General features: G+C 38.9%; 1 protein-coding gene across 1 annotated transcript in view; it reads right to left on the reverse strand.

The window, feature by feature from the left end:
• The window catches only part of Znf346 (zinc finger protein 346), a 50,798-nt gene that overhangs the window by 24,864 nt on the left and 1,822 nt on the right, over positions 1 to 24,112 (reverse strand). Inside the window, 3 exon segments of the mRNA XM_047555255.1 lie at positions 2,241 to 2,385; positions 4,158 to 4,250; positions 4,790 to 4,893. Coding sequence (XP_047411211.1) covers positions 2,241 to 2,385; positions 4,158 to 4,250; positions 4,790 to 4,893 — 342 coding nt within the window.

The raw sequence follows: 24,112 nt of genomic DNA on the forward strand, positions 1-24,112 counted from the left end.
TATGTAATTAATCTAAATATACACATAGCAAATATACAAACAGATAAACACACATACGTATAACAAAAAAGATTATAGAAGAAACAGTACTCCAAAATGTTAACAATAGTTATCTCTTGATGGTAAAATTATGATAATTTTCTATTTATATTTTCCATGTTTTTTATAACATGCTTATATTATTTTTACATTAGAAAAATGTTTAATTTCAAGAAGTTATAAACATATAGTATAATTACATGGAAAAGTGTTTAAATTACAAAAATTAAATGAAAAGTCAAAGCAGAATACAAGTGGTTTGTGGACTATGATGACAACTATATAAAAACATATCTTCATGTGACAAAGGCTAAAAAAGAATATGGAAAATAAACTGTTTAGTGTGGAAGTTTGGGGTCAGGTTTGTTCCCAAAATTTTTCCCATTTATCTTTCCCAGGAAAACAAGGAAGCCAAAAGTGAATTCTAAATGTAAACTCTTTCCCAGTGTATCTTAATGCTTTTGATGAGAGATTGATTGTTCTGGAGTATATAACAGGAAAGATAAATATAGGGCCTGATAAAATTTAGTTCTTAAGCTAGTTTCCTTTGGCCTAAAGCTTAAACATTGTGGCACCATGACTGGTACCAATATTCATTTTAAACTAAAGCAATAAGTACAAGTTAATGATGACTTAATCATAAGCAAGGCCAATGACATGTTCCTGATGGTAGATACTGGATCAACTACTGTATTTTATGAGGGATTTCTACCCATTGGCTATTTTAATGGTGACAACAATGATCATTTACTGAGCATCTATTATGTCCTAGTTTTTTTTTTTTTTTTGCGGTGCTGGGGACAGATGTAATTATATATGAAGAAATTCAGGCTCAGAAAGGTCACGAGAATTACCCAAAGTCACCCAAATAGGAAAACAAGGAAGCCAAAAGTGAATTCTAAATGTAAACTCTTTCCCAGTGTATCTTAATGCTTTTGATGAGAGATTGATTGTTCTGGAGTATATAACACCAGTGCAATAGATAAAAATTGGCTCCAATTCCAGCCTGCTGCTAGTTGTATTGCAAGAGCCAGCAGGCCAAAGGAGAAATGGTGGAAACAGGGAACACCAGGAGGCCTGCTGGGAACCCAGGGAACCCAGGGCCTCGTGCTTGCAAGGCAAGCACTCTACCAACTGAGCTATATCCCTAGCCCTGTCCTAGGTTTTTTATATACATTATTTTATCCTCACATCTATGAAGTAGACAGCATTAACATTTTACAGGTGAGGAAACTCAGACACAAAGAAATTACACAAATGATAAACAGTAGCACCAGGATTTAAACCTGGGTCTCTATGACTTCAAAGTTCATATTACATTCTTTCATATCTTGAATAACTAGATTTAGGTGTGATAAGAGGGTATAATTATTTGTGACTTTTCACCCTATATTCAAAACCTTCAAAAAATTACTGTTTCTATAATATAGTAAAACAAATACTATAAGTAGTGTAGTCTACTTTATGGTCCAAAATACAGAAGCAAAAATTCACAAGAAAAAAATGAAACAAAGATCAAAGAACTCTTAACTAACTGCAGTTAGCAGAGGTTAAAAAATCCAGCAAAATAGAAGTTAATGAGATGAAAGTGAGGGGTGAGACCCAGTGGTGACAAGATAAAAGAGGCTATTTTAGAAGTCACTACACTGGGAACAAATCCATAGCAGCTGCAAACAGCTTGCTGGGCAGTAGTGTTGGCACTGAAGTATTCTGCTTTGAAAGACAAGTTCTTATGTAGAGAACAGGCAGCTTTTGAGGATTAAAGTGAGTAGGGCAAAACGTGAGCATGAGAAAAGGACAAGGACTTAGCTTTTAACTTGGAACACGGTAACAAGAGCAGGTGGATGGTGGGAGGGAAAAAACTAAGTGGGAAAAGCAGGAGACAGAACACTTTCACAATGTGTGTGTCTTGGAGGACTTGGGCATTTCCAAGTTACAGTTATTGGTCAGGACAAAAGTCCATGCTAAGAATCTTCTACTGAGAGAAACTGATGTAACCAAAGAAAGGGAGGTTAGGTGAGCACAACTCTGAAGCTGCATTTCAATGAAGTGGGGTCTACTTTTACATTTTTAAGAGCTCTCAAAAGCAATTCAACCTCTCCAAGTCTGTGGTCCCAGTGAGCCATTTCTGGGAGCACCTGGCAATGATGCTCTGAGGATGGGAGGGGTCCCAATATAGCACTACTCAGGAAAACCAGTACCTTCCACCTTAGTGGATTGCTGCTTCAGCTTTAAGTTCTTTGCGTGGGTCTTCCCCAGGTAGTGCGACTGGGCCACAACAGGGGAGGAAAAGGTCATGTTACAGATGGGGCAGCACTGGTTCTTGTCTTTGCTTCTGCTGCTCTTCTGGTTGAAAGAAAGAACATAGGTCTGATCATGCCACTGCCCGGCCAGAAAATCTTCAATGGTTCCCCAGTGCCCACAGGAAACTGGGCATTTAAGACCCACTTCACTTATTAACCCCTAAACTGCCTTTTTGGATTCTTTTCCAGCTATTTTGTCCCAGGCTGTACTCATCATACCCGCTTTATTCTCTATTGCTTCTTTATTTTGCTTGGACTATTCCTGTTGTCTAGAATGTTCTTCCTTTCTTTCCTGCCTAACATCATGTCTGCTTATCCTTTGAGGCCCAGTTTAAATATCTGCTTAGGAGACTTTTACTCAAGAAAATAATTTAGCATACAATTATCAAGTCCCTTCATGTCTGTATTCCAAGAAGAATCTTACTCCTTCTCTGTAATGCCAGAGAACTAAGTAAACCTCTATAATAAAGCTTGTTAACACCCTAAACTCAGTGTCACAGCTTAGAATTCTTTTCTGTGAACTAAAGTGCAATATTCAGATGTGGACTATTTGACTCACGTTTTATTTCCTATTCCTTACACCCTGCTGGAGTCTGCACACAGTAGATGCTCAGGGTTCTTTGAATAAGCACATCATTGGGTTTTACTTTTTGATTATGGTTAGGCTGGAAAACATATTTGAAACCTGCTTTAAGGTCTCCCAGTCTGGTCTCTGAACAAGGTATTTATTTAGCATTTCTCAACCTTGACACTGTTGATATTTTGGGATTGGTCATTTTTGTTGGTAGTAGGTGCTGTAATCTCACTTGAACTACTCAGCTACCCCAAAATTAAAGGTTAAGTGACTTGCCCAGTCACAGAGCTGATCCTATCTTTTTTTTTTTTTTTTTTTTTTTTGCGGTGCTGGGGATCGAACTCAGAGCCTTGTGCTTACAAGGCAAGCACTCTACCAGCTGAGCTATCTCCCCAGCCTCCCTATCTTCCTGAATTCTAAATCATAAGAAAGGCCACGAGGGGATCAACATTCAGTGAATTTCCAAAAGGGACAAGAAAGATCCTTTAGACCATTGGCTACTATAATAGAAGGTAGCAGTTTATAGAATAAACTCTTATTTATTGATCGTCTACTAGGAACTGGAATTTCACCTCACAATGTCTTAAGACATAGGAATTATCTCTATGAGTGAAGTTTAGAGAGAAGTGACTAGCCCAAAGTCACCCACTCAGGAAACTGTAGAGCCTGGTCTATTGACCTCTCATTCCATGATTATGTATAGCTTGCCACAGAACAAAAATAATGGTATTCCCAAGGGACTGGGGGTTGTTCCAACATAATTCTCATAGTAATTCTGAGCCCCCCCCCCAAAAAAATTGCAATTGCCAATAAATCAGAGCAGGCATTTGTTTTACTTTCTTATTCAAAACATTCTAAACTCAGTTCTTTTTCATAGCTCTCAAGAAAGTAAGCAGCATGGCCTCCCTCTACTTTCTCTTGGGCAGCTTCTTGTCCTGCTCTAAGAAACTGCTGGGTGGTATGAATAACAATAGTTCCATTTACTGAGTCCCTACTACATGCCAGGTTCTGTGTTGGGTGCTTTTTATAAACCTTATCTTGTTTTATTAGGGAAAACCCTTATAAAATCATTTTTATAGAGAAAGAAATCAAGGATCAGAGAAGTAATAAGACCTAAGTCACAAAATAGGACCAGGGTTTATAGCCAAGTTAGACTGACTCAAAGCCCACGCTTTCACCACACCAACCTGCTTGCTGGCTTCATCAGGAAGCGAGCGGTCTCAACATGGCAGCTGTATTACCTGATCTGAGTCTAGCCTCTTCGTTTCCCCCTTTAATGTCTCCAATCCATGGATTGCTAGGTATCTCTTCACTTTGTTGGCATGTTTTTTGCTCTGCAAGAACCCAGGAAAAAGATCAAAGATAGCCAACTGCCATTTCATATTGAAGGCATTAAAAAAGTTAGATTTTCATCTTCATAAAAACTTTTGAGTTGCAGAGTGTGTGGTGAGAAATTTGTTTATTAAGTCCCTGTTCTGTGCAAGGCACTGTACATGCTATCAAATTTAATCTTCACAAAAATCAGTGAGAAAATTATTATCTCCTCTCACATGAAAAAACTGAGGCTGAAGATGGAGAAGTTTCTTGCCCAAGATGAATAGTAGAGTTGTGATTCAAACTCAGGTCCATCTAAGGCCATACCTCATACTTTCTATTCTACCAAGCTGAAAGAGACACATACAATGATACAGATTTGAATGGGAGAGATGAGACTCAGAGAAATCACCTCAATCTATAAGTCACAAGCCAACATGCATGGATGCAAAGCCTGGAGGCTAAGAATTACACTTTGCAGTGCAAGCCAGGGAGAAGGGAGGGTTTGGTACTGAATCGAAGAAGTAAAGTAGTGCTACAGGTTCAATGGTAATGGTACCTGGTAATGTGCCAGCTTCTGTGATTCAGAAATCAACAAGGCGCAGCAAACTTTACACTGGGTATTAGTGAAGAGACACTGGTTCTTCTGGATCATGTGTTCCACTACAAAGGGGAAAAGAAAAAATGTGAGTTGATAAATACTAACTCAACAGCACTGTCTTTGAACCCTGTCTCAAACACAAGCACTAAGTAATGGAATATTATACTAATACATACACAGTTGTCAGTTACTACCACCTACTACAGTTATGATTATGCTATCATCTCACACCATCTGTATTATTACTTATTTTATAATTTTATATACACAAACCTTCTTTACTTAGTAACTTCTTTTAAAAAGGAATCTTTAGAGCTGGACATGGTGGTACTTGCCTGTAATTCTAGAAACTCAGGAGGCTGAGGCAAGAGAATTCAAAAGCTTAAGGCGGGCCTTAGCAGTTGAGATCCTGTCTTAAAACAAAAAATAAAAAGGGCTGGGGATGTAAGTCAGAGGTTGAGTACTTGCCTAGTACCCATAATACCCTGGGCTCAATTCCCAGTACCAAAAAAAACCCCAAAAAAACAAAAAAACAAAAAAAACGACATGGTAGTACCTAACTGAGGCTTACTACCAGATGGAATCAGGAGAACTGAAAGACTTGAAAAGGGAATAATTATCTCACTGTTCTGGGTCTGACTTTGAAACATCTAAAATCATCTAACATATCACAAAAGTTCCATACCATAGGAAACATGGTGTTAGCCTGTGCTTAATTGTTGGGCATGGAGAACAAAGACTTGCCTCGAGGAGAAGGGAGTAATCACACCCAAGACATGAATTCCACCGTGGCATCAACAATAAGAAGCAGAGGCCAAGTTCAGAGAACTAGGAGGGAAGAGCAACCCCTTGTTTTTTTATCTCTCAGTCCCAAAAGTGGTCAAGATGCCTAGGAGAAGAAGCCAGGTAAGGTGGTACACACCTGTAATTCCAGTAGCTCAGGAGGCTGAGTCAGAAGGATGGCAAGTTCAAAGTCAGCCTCAGCAACTTAGTGAGACCCTAAGCAACTTAGCAAGACTCTGTCTCAAAATTAAAAATAAAAAGGACTGGAAAGGTGACTCAGTGGTTAAACACTGTTGGGTTTAAGCACTGTTGGGTTCAATCCCTGGTACAAAAAAAAAAAAAGATGCCCAAGGAAGATTCTTTTTTTTTTTTAATTTCTTATTTTTTTTTCAGTTGTCAATGGATCTTTTATTTATTTATATATGGTGCTAAGTATCAAACCTAGGGCCTCACACATGCCCGGCAAGTGCTCTACCACTGAGTCACAACTCCAGCCCCAGAGGAAGGTTCTTGATGGGGAACATCTAACATGTCTCTGTCTATGCCATAAGATCAAAGGTTTACCTATGCCAGTCTTTTAGGGCAGAAGGGTTTTGTCTGTCTGTATTTCTGTTGTACAGGACCTCTTGTTTATTATCCCATTTTCCTCCTACAGTGTTTGGTAAATTTTTGTGAAAGATTTTGCTTGCCTCAGTTGTGTTCAGAGAAACCAAGGTTAGTTGTTTCTGTGAAGCCTGCTGGGTCAGAGCATTTTATTTTTCATTTATTTATTTTTTTAATCCTGGGGATTTAACCCAAAGGTACTTTACTACTTAGCTATATCCCCAGCCCTTTTTATTTTTTCATTTTGAGACAGGGTCTCATCAGGATGCTTAGGACCTTGTTAAGTTGCTGAGGCTGGCCTAGAACTTGCAGTCCTCTTGTCTCAGCCTTCTAAATTGCTGAGATTATAGGCATGCACCACAGCAACTGGTCTGAGCCAGAGCTTTTTAAAAGAGATGAGAAGCTCCACAGAATGGGAAGATTAGAGACAGGGGCCAGAGTTCAGCCACCTCCTCCTTACCTGGATATTGTGGATCCTACTTCCTACCCATTGTGGTGCTGGGGATCCTACCCAGGGCCTTGGGCATGCTAGGAAAGTGCTCTATCATTGCGCTATACCTTCAGCCTCGGATTTTGTTTTGTTAAAGGAGATGGGGCTTCTTTTGATGACTCCCAAAGACTAAACAGGGCAGGGACACACCATTTATGACTCTGTATGCCCAATACTGTACCCACAGTAGGGACTTGGTTAATACCTACTAAATGAATATACTCTGCTGGAACCCACTCTTTGGCCTGAGAGTACACTTGTATGATCCATACACTATGTATTCAGAGTGCCATGTCCATGCCAGCACTGGACTTAGTGCTGGGGTCATGATAATAAATAAATCATGTAGGGTAAACAGTAAATAAATAAGCAAGATAATGATAGAGAATGAGAAATGCTATGAAAACAAAGTAAGTGGTAGGAAATGATGGGGGCAGTATCGTTAGTAAAGACTCTCACAGGAAGGTGTCAGCCACAAGAAGGTGTAGGGGAAAAGAATATTCCTGCCTGAGCCACTCCCTGAGGCAGGGATGACTGGCATGTTCAAGGAATGGAGAGAAGGCCAGTGTAGCTAGAGTGTGGTGAATGAGAGAAGAGTGATAGGGAACAAAGTTAGAGAGGCAGCACAGGGCCTACGAGATGATGCTGAATGAATGTAAGACCTCATGAATTACAGTATGAGCTTCAGATTTTATTCTTTATGTAATGAAAGACAACAAGATTTGGTTTATGTTTTGAAAAGATTACTCAGCTGGGTGCAGTGGTGCATACCTGTAGTCCCAGCTATTTGGGAGGCTGAGGCAGGAGGATCACAAGTTTGAGGTCAGCCTTGGCAACATTAGCAAGACCCTGTCTCAAAATAAAAAATAAAAAGGACTGGGGATGTAACTCAGTGGTACTGTGCCCCCAGGTTCCATCCCCAGTACCAAACAACAACATCAACAACAAAAAACTGTTGAACTTTGGATAAGAACAATGGGGATCTGTGGTTTTCATATCCCCATGGGTGCTCTTATTTCCTCCTGCACTTAGTAGGGGCAGAAGTTCTACTAGAGAGGGGCAGGAAGAGAACCAATAACTTCCCCTGGAAGGCCAATACCACTTGATTTCTAAGTGGTTGGTAAGGCCTCTATGCAGCAACACCTGCAGTTGGTGGAAGTGGTGATCTGGTCAGGTCAGGGTTGTACTGACCTGAAGGGGCAGTCATGATTTGGGCAAGCATGTCCCTGGGTGAGACTATGAGAGAGTCCACATTAGCCACACACTCCTGGCCCATCATGAGGCTACCAACACTTCAAAGAGATGCAAAATGACCCAGTGGGAAATAGAAGCCAGGACAAACTTCAAACTTCAAAGTAGCCTGAATTTTGAATATGCTTTCCTATCAATACACAGATTCAAAAGAAGATCAAGTAGGGCTTAGGCATTTAGAACAATCTGTTGAATCACTGGTTGAGCACTAAGCAACATAAACACAGGGAGTAAAAAAATGATAAAAAAAAACCAAATTGAGAATATTTGTTTTTAAAATCTTCAGCCATCATGTAAACAATTTGATAACTGAGGTCACCAAGTTGTGAAGAAGCCCAAATTAGTCCATGGATGAAGACTTCATGGAGAGGCCCTCAAAGATGCCTGGCCATTCCCAGAAGCTCCATTCCTGTGCTATTTCAGCTTTAGCCACCATCTGACTGCACATGTGTAACGGACCTTAAATGAGAATTATTCAACCAAGCCTTCTCCAAATTCCAGGCCCATAAAAACAGAGAGAGGTTTGTGAAGTTGAAGGAAGCCAAGGCCCACAGAGGTCAAAGAACTTACACAAATATCAGAATTCTGAGAAAGTGGTCGACCACATATCCCTGTTGCCTTGATATCCACATCTAATCCAACAGGCAGAAAAGGTTTGATACAGGTACTTACATGCTTAGAAAATCACTAGAGAGGCTGATAGTTTGGGGTTAGGGATCCGAAACAATGTAAATATTCCAACAGGCTAATAAGGGTCTCTATGGCAGTGTTCTCAGCTTTCCTCATCAATGGAACCTACCACTCAACATATAAAGCTGAAAAATGGATACTAGAACACTGATATAGGAAGAGCTCAAGGTTCCATGGCCTTTCCTGATAGCAACAATGGCCAAGGAATACAGGAATATTGCTGCATTTCAACTCTCCAAATCTTATGAAAAGTTATGATTCAGAGGCTTTGATTTGTATCCATTCTGTAGCTAATTAGAAAGTGCCTGAAGTAGAGATTATCAGAGTATGAAGCATAAGGCAGATTTTCACAGGGTCAGTGAAATAGGGACAGAGAGAACCAGTGTGAGTGTTGTGGTTTGGATATGAAGTGTCCCCCCAGACTTCCTGGTAATGGAGGAATATTTGGAGCTGAAATGATTGGATTATGAGAGTTGTAACCTAAACAGTCCATCCTAATGTAAATGAACTGGATGGTAACTGTAGGCAGGTAGGGCATGATTGCAGGAGGTGGGTTACTGTGGGCTCTGAAAGGGTTCAATCTTCTTTGTGGCTCCTTCTTTCCTCTTGTTCTCTCAGCTTCTTGACAGCCAAGAGGTAAGCAGTTTTCCTCTGCCATGGCCTTTGGCCATGATGTTCTGCTTCACTTTGGGCCCAGAGCAATAGACTCAACTGACCAAGGACTAAACCTCTGGGACTGAGCTAAAATAAACTTTCCCTCCTCTAAGTTGTTCTTGGTAATTTTTGTCACAGTGACAAAAAGCTGACTAACACAGAGAACAAGATAATTCATAAAGCGGGAGGTGATGGAACAGTTCAGGGGTAAAGCATATACCTAGCATGCATAAGGACCTGGGTTCAATTCCCAGTACCCTTACCCCAAAGAAAGATATTCACAGACTTAAAAAATTTAGGGGAAGTGGTATCCGGGAGACAAAGTGATCACTATCTTAGTGATTTAATGGTGCCTTAAGTAGTCTTAGGCTAACTTAGGGCTAGTATGACTGGTCATAGAATGACTAAGCCTATAATATAATATAAAGCTGCCCCCCCCCCGCCCTTTACGCTGTAGTCATTTCCCCGCCTCCCAACTTCTTGTCAGTCTGTGAACATCCTAGTTAGCAATTGGCTCATCAGTCAGCTTGCAAGTATCCTTCTCTGTTATTGGTCCCATTAACCTGCGGAATTTGACTGCTTAAGGATAGCTCTCCCACCATTGTCTCTCTCTCCTCTTCACTTTTGTGCTTTCTCTCTCCTACTTACTTTCTTTCTCTCTCCTCCTCAGTTTTCAAACTCTCTCTTGTGCGTGCTCCCTTTTCCTCCCATTTTCTCTCTTACCCTGCAGGGAGACACAGTCTGTTTGCTTAATAAACCCTCTTATGTGAGTTCCCGTGTCCGGAGTGGTTTCTGGGTTCTTACAAAACCACCTCTATATTACAATTAATAGTAAACTTTGCCTTGTATAGTAAACTTGAGCCTTGATGTGACTTTAGAACCTACAATTCAGCCAGGCCCAGTGATGCATGGCTTTAATCCAGCTATTTAAGGTTGAGGCAGGAGGATTCTAAATTCAAGGTCAACCTGGGCAATTTAACAAGGTCCTGTCTCAAAGTAAAATTTAAAAGGACTGGGAATAACAGAGCATGGTGATGCATGCCTATAATCCCAGCTGAGGTAGGAGGACTGCAAGTTCAGGGCCAACTTGGGCTAAACTTAGAGAGATTCTGTCTCCAAAAGAAAATATAAGTAAATAAAAAGGACTGGGGATGTAGCTCAGTGGTAGAGTACTTGCCCAGCAAGTACTCCCCCTCACCCAACTCTACCCCTCTTAAAAAAAAAAAAAAGTACCAACAACTGCAGGTAGTCCTCTGAGAGAGATGAAACCTATTTACCACTCTGCTTATTACAGTTTATTAAGAGGCAGTGGGTTTTTACGTACAGCTATGGTGACAAAGCAGCAAATAACAAAAGATTCTAAGATAGAATAATAATCCTAGAATAATAATCTACCCATGGCTGATGACGGTTAGGCAATATAATCTAATGGTCAGGATAACTTACAAGAATGAACCAAAGAGTTAGCCCCATTAAGGCCACCAAGCTTTGGTATTTCTATGTGTTTTGTGAATCCATATTGTTGATAGTCCCAAGAATTTCAATTTTTTTTTTTTTTTTTTTTTTGCGGTGCTGGGGATCGAACCCAGGGCCTATGCTTGTAAGGCAAGCACTTTATCAACTGACCTATCTCCCCAGCCCTCAATTTTTTTTTTTTTTTTTTTTTTTTTTTTTGTGGTACTGGGTATCGAACCCAGGGCCTTGTGCTTGCAAGGCAAGCACTCTAGCAACTGAGCTGTATCCCCAGTCCTCAAATTTTTATTCAACGAAAAAGGCATTAAAAAGTAAACGTGGGCTGGGGATATAGCTCAGTTGGTAGAGTGCTTGCCTTGCAAGTACAAGGCCCTGGGTTCAATCCCCAGCATCGAAAAAAAAAAAAAAAAAAAGTAAACGTGGAGATGGGGCTGTGGCTCAGTGGTAGAGCGCTTGCCTGGCATGTGTGAGGCACTGGGTTCGATTCTCAGCACCACATAGAAATAAATGAATAAAATAAAGGTACATCAAAATCTAAAAATAAAAAAAAAAAAAGAAAGTAAATGTAAGGGCACTGATAATGTGGTACAAAAAGTTGCCTACTTACAATATGTACAAAAGAGAACCAAATGGAAATTCTGAACTTAAAAGTATAATATATTAAATGAAAAATTAATTAGAGGAGTTCAACAGAAGATAAAAGTGGCAGAAGAATCAGTGAACTTGAAGATAGATCAAGAGAAATATCAAATATGAGAACACAGAGAAAAAAGACTGAAGAATAATGAACAAAGCTTCAGAGATTATGGGAAACCATCATGTATAAGAATACCAGAAGGAGGGAAGAGAAAGAAAGGGGGTTAAAATAAAATTTAAAAATGTCTGTAAACTATGCATATTTAATAAAAAACAACCTACATCCAAAAATCTCAAGAAACCCAAAGTAGGATAAATACTAAGAGATCTATACCTAAACACATCACAAACTGCTGAGAGACAAAGAAAATCTTGAAAGCAGCAAAGGACAAATAACTCTCATACACTGAAATAATTCAATTCATAATTTAACTTATCTGAAACAACGAAGGCCAGAAGGTGACGGAATGACATATTGAAAGTGGTGAAAAAACAAAATTATTAACCAAGAACTCCATATCCAATGTAACTATTTAAACATTACACTAAGGGTAGGAAGGCAAGACACAAAGGCCACTGTTATAGTTTGAATCTTAAATGTCCCTCTAAAGCTCATGTACTGAAGGCATGGTCCCCAGCTGATGATGCAACTAGGAGGTAGAAGAAACTTTAAGATGTGGGTCTAGTTGGAGGAAGTAGATTATTGGGGTGTGTGCCCTTAAAGGGCATATTGGGATTCTGGCACTGTCCTCTCTTTCACTTCCTGGTTGGCATGAGGTGATAGCTTTTCTGTACACACTCCTGGTTATGATGTTCTGCCCCGACACAGGCCCAAAGAAACGTGGTCAAGCAATTGTGGACTGAACCCTCTGAAACCGAAACTATGAGCCAAAACAAACCTTTCCTCCTTTTAAGTTATCTCAAGTTTTTGTCATAGTGATGAAAGCTAACATAGCCACATATTATACAATTTTATTTACTTGAAATATCCAGAATAAGCAAATCCACAGAGATAGAAGGGAGACAGGTTGCCAGGGTAACTGCTTCTGGGTACAGGTTTCTTTCTGGGGTGATGAACAGATTCTTGAGATTAGACAGTGTAGTTGTGATAGTTGTGTAGCTCTATAGATATACAATCATATATCATAGAATGGCAGAGATACTTTCTGAGAAATACATTGTTAAGCAGTCTTGTTATATGAACATCATAAAGTATAGTTATTCATGTCTAGATGGTATAGGTTAATCACTTGATGTAGTCTCTAAATGCAATCAAGAAGTGTGGTAAAGGGGCTGGGGAAATAGCTGTCGGTAGAGTGCTTGCCTTGTAAGCACAAGGCCCTGGGTTCCATCCCCAGCACCGCAAAAAAAAAAAAAAAAAAAAAAAGTGTGGTAAAACGATTATGAGGCTGCTGCAGGTTTAACATGACATACTGTTTTATAGTAAGTTTTTATTTTTCTCTATTGATACTGGGGATTGAACCCAGAGGCACTTTATCACTCAACTACATCCCTAAATCTTTTTATTTTGGAAAAGAGTCTTGCTTAGTTGCTGAGCCTGGCCCTAAACTTGCAATCTTCCTGTTTTAGCCTCCTAGTTGCTGGGTTTATAGGGGTATGCCACTGTGCCCAACTACAGTAAGTTTTTCTTATTTTGGGGGATTCTGGAGATTGAACTGGGGTACTATCAGTTGCTAGGCAAGCATTCTACCATTAAATTATACAGTGAGTTTAAAAAAATAAGAACTTACAATAAAATGTAAGTATAGTAAATAATCATAAAGTAGTTGTTATTATCAAGTATTAAAATACTTTACATAATTATGTGTGCTATACTTTTATATGACAAGCAGCACAGTAGGTTTGTTTATACCAATTATAGCATGCATAAAGCTCTGGGTTTGCTCCTCAGCAACACATAAAAATAAAGGTAATGTGTCCACCTACAACTAAAATACACACACACACATATATATACATATATGTCAGAAAAGAAGGAGGAAAAGAACTGAAAGGAAACAGTAAAATGAAAATTTAATTTTCATATCAATAATTAAATGTAAATAGTCTAAACAGTCCACTCCAAAGGCAGAGACTATCAAATTGGATTAAAGAAAAAGCAAGATGGGGCTTGGGATGTGGCTCAGTGGAGAGGGCTTGCCTAGTATGTGTGAGGCATTGGGTTCGATTCTCAGAACCACATATAAATAAATGAATAAAATAAAGGTCTATCAACATCTAAAAAAATTAAGAAAAAAAAAAAAGTAGCAAGATCTCACTATATGCCATCTATCACTATATGCAATCTACCAAGAGCTGAGCAGTTCTCCCCTGCCAGGTCCTTGCACCATGACATTCTACCTCACCTCAGGCCGAGAACAATGTAATTGGTCAACCATGGACCAAACCTCTGACAACAATGAGCCCAAATAAATCTTTCCCCCAGAGAGAGAAAGAGACACAAATATAGAAAAAGATATACTATGTACAAAGTAACCCTAAAAGAGTTAAAATATTGCTAACTATATATTATCCATCAATCTAATGATTAAAAGGTCACTATATCCAGATAATATAAAAATTTTATAAATGTATATGCACCTGAAAATGGAACCTCAAAATGCATAAATAAAAAACTGACAAAATTTAAAGAAAAATAGACAAATCAACAATAACAGTTGGAGATCTAAAAGCCTTTTTTTTTTTTTTTTTTTTTTTTTTGTTACTGGAGACAAACCCAGGATCTTGCACATTAGACAAGTACTCTATCCCTAAGCCACATCTCCAGCTCTTTTTTCAACTTATGATTTTCTGCTTCAGCTTCTTGAGTACCTGGAACTACAGGTATGTGCTACTTCACCAGGCTTAATACCTCTTTTTTTTTTTTTTTTGTACCAGAGGTTGAACCCACAGTTGCTTAACAACTGAGTCATGTCCCCCGCTCTATTTTTTAGGTTTTTATTTTGAGACAGGGTCCTGCTAAGTGGCTTAGGGTTTCTTTGAGTTGTTGGCTTTGAACTCTCAATCCTTCTGCCTCAACCTCCAGAGCTACTCGGATTACAGGTGTGCACCACCACACACAGATTAATACTTCATTTTTTGAAAACCATTTTTTAGTTATAAATGGACACAATACCTTTATTTTATTTATTTATTTTTATGTGGTGCTGAGTGTCAAATCCAGTGCCTCATACATGCTAGGCAAGCACTCAACCATTGAGCTATGACCCCAGCCTCTCATTTTTTAAAAAATATTTTTTAGTTGTGAATAAACTTTTAAAATGTTATTTATTTATTTATATGTGGTTCTATGAATCAAACCCAGTGCCTCATACATGCTAGGCAAATGCTCTACCACTGAGCTTCAACCCCAGTTCTTAATACCTCATTTTAAACTTATTCATTTATTTTTTTCATACCACGGATTGAATTCAGAGGCCCAACCACTAAGTCACATCTCCAGCCCTCTTTTGTATTTTATTTAGGAACAGAGACACTGAGTTGTTTAGTACCTCACCATTGCTGAAGTTGGCTTTGAATTGAAGATCCTTCTGCCTCAGCCTCCTGAGCTACTGAGATTACAGGTGTGTGTCACCACACTCAGCTTAATATCTCAATTTTAATTATCAATAGAACAACTAGTTGGAAAATCAGTAAGAGTCTATAATGATGCTATCAACAAACTTAATCCAACTGACATTTATAGAACACTTCATCAACAACTCTTAAGTATATGTTGTTTTATAGAATGGCACATTTTCTGGGATAGAACATGTCAGGTTTTACCATATTTAAAGGACCAAGTTTTTTTTTTTTTTTTTTTTTGTGGTGCTGGGGATTGAACCCAGGGCCTTGTGCTTGCAAGGCAAGCACTCTACCAACTGAACTATATCCCCAGCCCCCCAAGTATGTTTTTGAACACAATGGAATTTAATTAAAAATCTACAATAGAAGGAAATCTTGGAAATCTCAAATTATCTGGAAATTGAATAACATGGATCAAAGAACAAATTCCAAGGGAAATTAGAAATTATTTGAACTGACAAACGAAACTGAAGGACAGCCCAACTCCATTTTGTCAGTCTCTGTCTCCATTTGCTCTTTTTAACTTTTTTTCTCTGAGTCACTTTCTTCCGCAGTTACCTTGGATTCCAGGAACAAAAGGTCTAATTGATAAGTATCTTTATGACAAGGGACTGAAACTACCTCCAAGCATAGGTGAGCCTTGAACAGATCACTCTAAGATGAGACTGTCCCCTAAGCTCAAGTATGACTAAACAAACCGAGGCTGCCCCCTAAGCAGAAGCAAGCATGTCATGATGTGAACAAAATCACCCCTCAAGTAATGATGAACTTCGCAGAATCCCTGAGATAAATGATCAACCAGATCATGGCCTAATTAGGAGGACTTATTCTGCCAGCTGTGCAAATCTCCCAGCCAGGTAAGCCCAGAAAGCTTTCCTTTGTTCTTCTTATCAATAAAATGTCAAAGCTGCTGTCAGAGTCCCTATATCCCTATGTCTGTTCTTCCCAGCACAGCCACATTGCTTAAAAGCTCTTGCTTTTACCACTGCTCAGTCTCTTTGATTGGCATACTATGACAGGTGTCCAGGCCTGGTCTGTTGGGACCGCCAGACCAGGGCCTTTGCCTAAGGACTCCAGTAATAAAAGCATAATATGCAACCATTTATGGGATCCAGTTAAAGCAGTATTCTGTAAAAAACAAAAACAAAAAACAAAACAAAAAAAACCCACAAATGCAGTTTCTGTGACTATACTCCTGTAACACAGAAGGTTTCTGTGATGAAATGTATGGGAGTTTCCCCCAAAACAAGCAATCTGTTCTATAGCATGTACTAGCTGAGTCCTCTATTTCAAATCAATTCCGACACTAGAGATGGTATCAGAGTGTAACAGTGGTTCACTTCACCTTTTGATATAGCCCTTGCTGCTATATCCATTCCCTAACCTGGGGGCAGGGAACAAGACTGCCTTCAGTTATCTGTCCTTGAGCACACACCCATCCACCCACAGGAAGATGTAGGACTTGACTATCTCCCAAAATAACAAGTGAATTTCAACCTGCCAACAGGGTACACCTGGGACCCTAGGAAACCCCCACCCCTACCCCAGGGCACACCTGGAATGCAGCCTTTGAAGAATTTTAAAAGCACTCTGTTCTCTCTTATGGGCAGAATCACAGCCTATGGGACAGGAGTACCCTGTGCTTCCCCTTTGTTAGTAAAGCAATAAACTGTCTTTTTCCTTGTTCTCAAAACCATGTCATTACTGGATTAGCACTAGGGACAAGGACCAAGCTTTCACTAACAACATCTCACAGATTGAAGACGCAATACTACTACAGAATGCCCCCTGCTTCTGATTCCTACCTATCACAAGATCCATGTTGTTTTACCTGTGCTTTGGACTGGCTATAAAGCGGATTCCCACAAATCCCTTTCTTGGATTTAATTAATTTGCTCAAGTGGCTCACAAAACTCAGGGAAATACACACTTACTGTTTACTGGTTAATTATAAGGGATATTTTAAAAGATACAAAATAAACAGGCAGACAAGACACACTGGGAGAAGATTCTAAAAGAATCTTAAGCACAGGAGTTTCCATTTCTGTGGAGTTGGGTGTGCCAGCCTCCTGGCATGTGGATGTGCTCTTGTTCACCTTCCTGAATGTCCTTGAACTCAGTTCTTTTGGTTTTTTATGGAGGTTTCATTATGTAGCCATGATGGATTTATATCATTGGCCAACTTTCAGCCTTTCTCCTCTCCTGGGGGGTGGCAGGGGACTGTGAGTTCTAACCCTCTGAGTACACAGTTGGTTCACCTAGCAATTAGTCCTTCAACCTGTGGTTATCGAAGGACTTTCCAAAAATCAACTTATTAACACAAACTCAGATGTAGTTGAAAGACATAAAAGAGTATTTTTCACCTCTATAGCTCTGGAGCTATTTTAGGAAGAAAGGACAAAAGGACAAATATTTTAACAAAGACGTTCTTATTGCTAAGTGATTAGGAAATTTCAAGGGTCAATGGAACTGTGAAGGAACTGTAAATGAAAACCAAAGCACTTAAGAAGGGAATTTATCATTTTACACATCCATATCAGAAAAGAAAGGTCTCAAATCAGCAAAACCTTTCACCTTAGGAACCAGAAAAGATCAACAAATCTGGCAAAACTTTAGCTAAATTTACAAAGAAAATAATTTTTTTAAAAACCCCACAAAGCTGGGGGTGCTTAGTGGCAGAGCACTTGTCTAGCATGTACAAGGCCCTGGGTTCAATCCTTAGCTGCCCCCACAATCCCCTAAAAAAAAACAAAAAAGAAAAAAAAAGGACATAAATTATTAAAATCAGGAAGAGGGCACACTACCAACTCTGCATAAATTTAAGGGACTGTCAATGAATATTATGAAACAATTTCTCCAATATATCAGACAACTTAGGAAGAAATAGACAAATTTCTAGATAGAGGCAAATGACTCAAAAAGAAATTTAAAATAATGAATATAACCATTCCTCAGTATTCAGAGGAGACTGGGTTTCAGAACTTGTCCCTCTCCACCAAAATCCAAACTGGGAACTACTCCCACAAATACCAAAATCTACAGATGCTCAAGTCCCTTTTATAAAATGGCAGAGTGTAACTCTACCATTGCCCTTTGCTCCCCATGAAGGAGGATTCAGTCCTTGTTTTAATTGACTCCATTTTGTCCCTCTAACCTGTTCTCACTTTTTAAGTTACTTCCTCTTTCTAGCTTCCTGCAGGTTAGAATGGGAACTAACTCCCTCAACCCCAAGGAGTAATAATTTCCCTAGCTTCCCTGGCGCCAGCAAGATCCCACAGAACCAGATCTACCAGACCACGCCTGAGTATACAGCGCCCAGGGGCCAAACTGCTTTTGTCCTTCCCCTATATAATCCTGAAGCAACTGACTATATGGAGAATACAGTTTCCACCGTCTTCTCAATATGGTCCACATTGAAGCAAACCCCCTTCATACTTTGGCACTTTCCTCTCTTTGATAATTAGACTCTTGAGGTAGTAGGTGGCCAAATTTGGTCCATAGGGACCCCCAGAGTCAGGTCTCTGGCCTAGGTCTAGGTAACAAACCTAGTATCTACATAGAACCAACACATATCCTCCTCTACACTTTAAATCATCTCTATATTACTTATAATACCTAATACAATGTAAATGCTAAGTAAACAGTTCTTATGCTATATTGTTTAGGGAATAAAGAAAAAAGTTTGTGTGTTCAATACAAACACGATGTTTTTTAATATTTTCCATCAGCAGTCGATTGAATCTGCAGATATGAAACCTGCACATACAAAGGGCCAACTGTAAACTTAATAAATTGAATAAATAATTAAATATCTTCCTGTAAAGAAAAGCCTAGGGAGCTTCACTGGTGACTTCTTTTTCTTTCTTTTTTTTTTTTCATTACTAGGAAATGAACCCAGGTCTCACACATGCTAGGCAAGTACTCTACCACTGATCAACATCACTAGCTCTTTCTTATTTATTTATTTATTTATTTATTTTGTATTGGGGATTAAACCCAGAGGCTACATTCCACTGAGCTACATTCCCAGTCCTTTTTATTTTGAGACAGGGTCTCGCTAAGAGGCTGAGGCTGACCTCAAATTTGTGATCTTCTTGACTCAATCTCCTGAGTTGCTGGGATTACAGGTATGCACCACCTCACTACTTCACTGGTGACTTCTATACAATAGTTGAATAATACAAATCACTAATCTGTTTGGGCAGTTTGAAAGGTTTCAGAACCAAAGTCTTTCTGACCTTCTCTGTCCCCTATTCCACCCTTACCTCTTATCTTGACCCTCTTTCTTCCCAAAGTACATGGGGTGGCGGTGGCAGGGGCTTCTACCTCTAAAGTTTCCTTATTTGACCAAGGAAAGTTCCTTCAGAAAGAATGCAATTGTCATAAGTCTCCTCCTTATATTCTCATTCAACATGGAAGATTAATTCACAGAATAAAAGTGGACACCATTTAACACTTCTGAGGACTGATAGTAAGAGTCTTTATCTGCATAATAAAACCACTTTGTATGGCTTCCATGTGCATGTAGGTAATAAATTTGTATACTTTTTTTTTTGTGTGTGTGTGCAGTGCTGGGGATTGAACCCAGGGCTTTGTGCTTGTGAGGCAAGCACTCTACTAACTCAGCTATATCCCCAGTCCTATATACCTTTCTTCTGCTAACCTATTGTCAGTTTATTTCACAGAGGCAAGTATCAAACCTTCAAAGGGTGAGAGGAAAGTTTCCTTCACTCCTAAAAATGTTTCACAAACTCTTAAGAAAGTAGATGAGGGAACACTTCCAAACTCATTACCCTGATACTAAAGCCAGGCAAAGACATTACAAAAAGACAACACTACAGACTAACACCTTCAGTGAGCACAGAAATGAAAGTCTTTAATTTAAAGGTATCAGTGGGGATGGGGGTGTAGTTTAAAAGTACAGTGCTTGCCTAGCATGCACAAGTCCCTGGGTTCAATCCCTAGCACTGTGAAGAAAAAAAGGCATTAGTAAGCCAAATCCAGCAACCTGTAAAAGAAATATACACCGTGACTAAGTGGGAGACTGCAAGGTTGATTTAACATTTGAAAACTGATTAACATAATTCACCATATTAAAAGCCAGGTGTAGTGGTGCACACCTGTAATCCAAGCAACTGGGGAGGCCGAGGAAGGAGGATCATAAGTTCAAGGTCAGTCTCAGCAATTTATTCAGGTCCTACGAAACTTAGCAAGACCCTATCTCAAAATAAAAAATAAAAAGGGCTGGGATAGAGCTCAGTGGTTAAGCACCCCTGGGTTCAATCCCTAGTACCAAAACAAAAAACATACACCATACTAAGAGAATTAAGGATAACCATATGATGACCTCACTAGGTACAGAAAAATCAGCAAATAAACTCTAAGCCCATTTATCACAAAATCTCTCAAAATCAGAAATAGAAGGAAAATTTGTCAACCTCATACAGGCACCTATGAAAAAGCTAGAACTAGGGCTGAGGCTGTGGCCCAGTGGCAGAGTGCTTCCCTAGCATGTGTGAGGCACTGGGTTCGAGTCTCAGCACCACATACAGATAAATAAAAATAAAGGTCCATCTACAACTAAAAAAAAATATTTAAAAAAAAAAAAAAAAAAAAAGCTAGAACTAACATATTTAGTGATGAAAGACTGAATGCCCTTTCTCTTGAGATAGAATGTTTACTTTTGCCACTTCTGTTGAAATTGCACTGTAAGTTCAGTACAGTACATTTTAATCTTTTCTTATTACTACATAAAACACTACTAAGAAAAATTCAAGATCTAAATAAATGTGCCTTCATGAAAAAAACCCTGACCAAAGATAGGGTCTGTAATTCCAGCTATTCAGGAGACTGAGGCACAATTAAATTCAAAATCAGCCTGGACAACCTGGACTCTGTCTCAAAATAAACTAAAGGTTTAGGGATATAGCTCAGAGGTAGGGCACTTGTTTAGCATGCATAAAGCCCTGTGGTTAATCTAGGAGGAGGAGGAGAGGGGAGGGGAGGGAAAGGGGAGGTGGGAAGAGGGAGGGGGAGGAGAAGGAGAAAAAAAAAAGACAAAAGATAAGTGCTGATGAGGATGTACAGGAGAAAAAGGAACCCCTGTACAATACTGGTGGGAATGTAAATTAGTACAGTCATTATGAAAAACAGTATGGAGATACCTCAAAAAAATTAAAATAGAACCTCCTAGGTATATATCCAAAAGAAATGAAATCATATATAGAAGAGATATCTGCACTCTTGGGTACACTGCAGTATTAGTCACAACAGCAAAGAATGGCAACAACCTAAATGTTGAATAAAGAAAATGTGGTACATATACACAATGGAATACTATTCAGCCATTAAAAGAAAGAAATTCTATCATTTGTGACAATACTGATGGAACTCAGGTCTTAAGTGAAATAACCAAAGCACAGAAAGATAAATATGGCATCTATTCTCTCATATATGGAAGCTAAAAAAGGTTGATCTGAATGTAGAATAGTGATAACTAGAGGTTAAGAAGGGTGACTGGGGGATAAGGTAGAAAAAGGGAGGTTGGATTTGGTCACTTGCTTACATGCATGTATTGAAATATCACATTGAACCTCATTAATATGTAACAACTAATATATGTTAATAAAAAAAATCAGATATCAGAGACTCGATTTTGTCTTGATAGCAATTCTTGCAAATTGGTCTATAAATTTAATGCAACTGCCACAAAAATCCAAGCAGTTTATTTTAAAAACAGAAATTGTAGATTAGGCATATAGAACTCAGGGGTCAAGCATTTCCTTAGCATGGCCTTGGGTTTGATCACCAGCCTGTAAGGAAAAGAAAGGAAGAAAGAAGCAAGGAAGGAAGGAAGGAAGGGGAAAAAAGAAAGAAATGGACAGGCTGATCCTAAAATTTATTTCTAAAATGGAAAAAAATGTAACAGGATAGGCAAAACAATTTGGGAAAGGAACATAGTTGGAGGATTTATATTGCCACATTTTAAAATTTAATGTGAAGTCACAGTAGTCAAGATAGTATGATATCAGCTGGGTGCAGTGGCGCATGCTGTAATCTCAGTAGCTTGGGAGGCTGAGGCAAGAGGATGTTGAGTTTAAAGCCAGCCTCAGCAACAGTGAGGCACTAAGCAACTCGGTGAGACCCTGTCTCTAAATAAAATACAGAACAGGGGGCTGGGGATGTGGCTCAGTGATTGAGTGCCCCTAAATTCAATCCCCAGTACTCAATCCCCCCCAAAATATTATGATATTGGTTCAAGGATAGGTATATAGATCAAACAGAATTGAGAGCCCAGAAATAAACCCTTACATTTATGGTCAATTGATTTTCAACATAATCATCAAGATAATTCAATGGGGAAAGGATAGTATTTCCAACAAATTGTGCTAAGACAATTGCAAAAAAATTTTAGACTCTTACTCCATACTATACATAAAATATTAACACAGAAGCCAGGTGTGATGGTGCACACCTGTAATTTCGGCTACTCAGGAAGCTGAGGCAAGAGGATTGTAAATTCCAGACTGGCCTGGGCACTTAGCAAGATCCTGTCTCAAAATAAAATAAAAAGGGGATATAGCTCAGTGATAGAGTACATGCCCACCAGCATGTGTAAGGCCTTGGGTAAATCCCTAGTACAAAAAAAAAAAAAAAAAAAAAAAAAAAAAAAAAAAAAAAAGACATGGTTTGGGGGGAAAAAAGTCATAGGAAAGAAATTTATGTAAATCATATCCCTGATCTAGGATTTGTATTCAGAATATATAAATAACTCTTAGGATTCAGTAATAAGACAAAAAAAAAAAAACAATTATATAGAATGCTTGCCTAGCATGCACAAGTCCCTGGGTTCAATTCCCAGCAAGGAAGAAAGGAAGAGAGGAAGGAAGGAAGGAAGGAAGGAAGGAAGGAAGGAAGGAAGGAAGGAAAAAGAAAATGAGATAATACATCACACACTGGAATGGTAAAGATCAAACAATAACAAATATTTGGGGGCATATAATGAAATGGAAGTCCTCATTTATGGAATAAGTGTAAAAGGGTGAAACCATTTTGGAAAATGATTTTTTAAAAAATATTATTTTTAGTTATAGATGGACAACATGCCTTTATTTTATTTATTTATTTTTATGTGGTGCCAAGGATTAAACCCAGTGCCTCACACATGCCAGGCAAGTGCTCTACCACTGAGCCACAACCCCAGCCCATTTTGGAAAATGATTTGACAGTTCCTCAAAAAATTAAAGACGGGGCTGGGGAGATAGCTCAGTTGGTAGAGTGCTTGCCTTGTAAGCACAAGGCCCTGGGTTCGATCCTCAGCACCCCCCAAAAAAAAAAAAAAAAAAAAAAATTAAAGACACCAAGGTCAATAACCATATGACTTAGCAATTGCATTCCTAGGGAGAAATGAAATGTATGGCAACACAAAAACTTGAGCACAGTCAGGTGTAGTGGTACATTGTTGTAATCTCAGTTTACTCAGAAGACTTAGGCAGGAGGATCACAAGTTCGAGGCTAGCCTTGGCAGCTTAGTGGGACTCTCTCTCAAATAATAAAAAGGGCTGGGGATGTAGCTCAGGGGTAAAACACCCCTGAGTTCAATCCCCAGTACCATGAAAACAAGCAAAAGAACAACAACAGCAACAAAAATCACTTGAGCACAAATGTTCACAGCAACATTATTCATAAAAGCTCCAATCTGTAAATGATCCACGTGTATACAACTGATGAACGGATAAATGAAATGTGGTACACATATATCTGTACAGTGAAATTCTATTTAGCAATAAAAAGAAATAAGGTACTTGACTGAACCTCAAAAACATGCTAAAAGAAGTCAAATTCAAAAGAAAACATATTGTATGATTCTGTTTATATGAAATGTCCAGGAAAGATAAATTTAAAGAGACAGAAACAGATCAATGGTTTCCTAGGTCAGGAGGTTGGGGTGGGGATTTAATATGAAGAAGCACAAAGGAACTAACTGGGGTGATGGATATGTTTTAAAATTGGATTGTGGTTATGGCTATACAATTCTATACTTTCAGTAAAAATTACTGAGTGGTATACTTTTACAGTGGTTTTATGATGTACAAATTACAACTTAATGAGGGTGC

The sequence above is a fragment of the Sciurus carolinensis genome, chromosome 6, assembly GCF_902686445.1.
Source record: "Sciurus carolinensis chromosome 6, mSciCar1.2, whole genome shotgun sequence".
NCBI classification, from domain to species: Eukaryota; Metazoa; Chordata; class Mammalia; order Rodentia; family Sciuridae; genus Sciurus; species Sciurus carolinensis.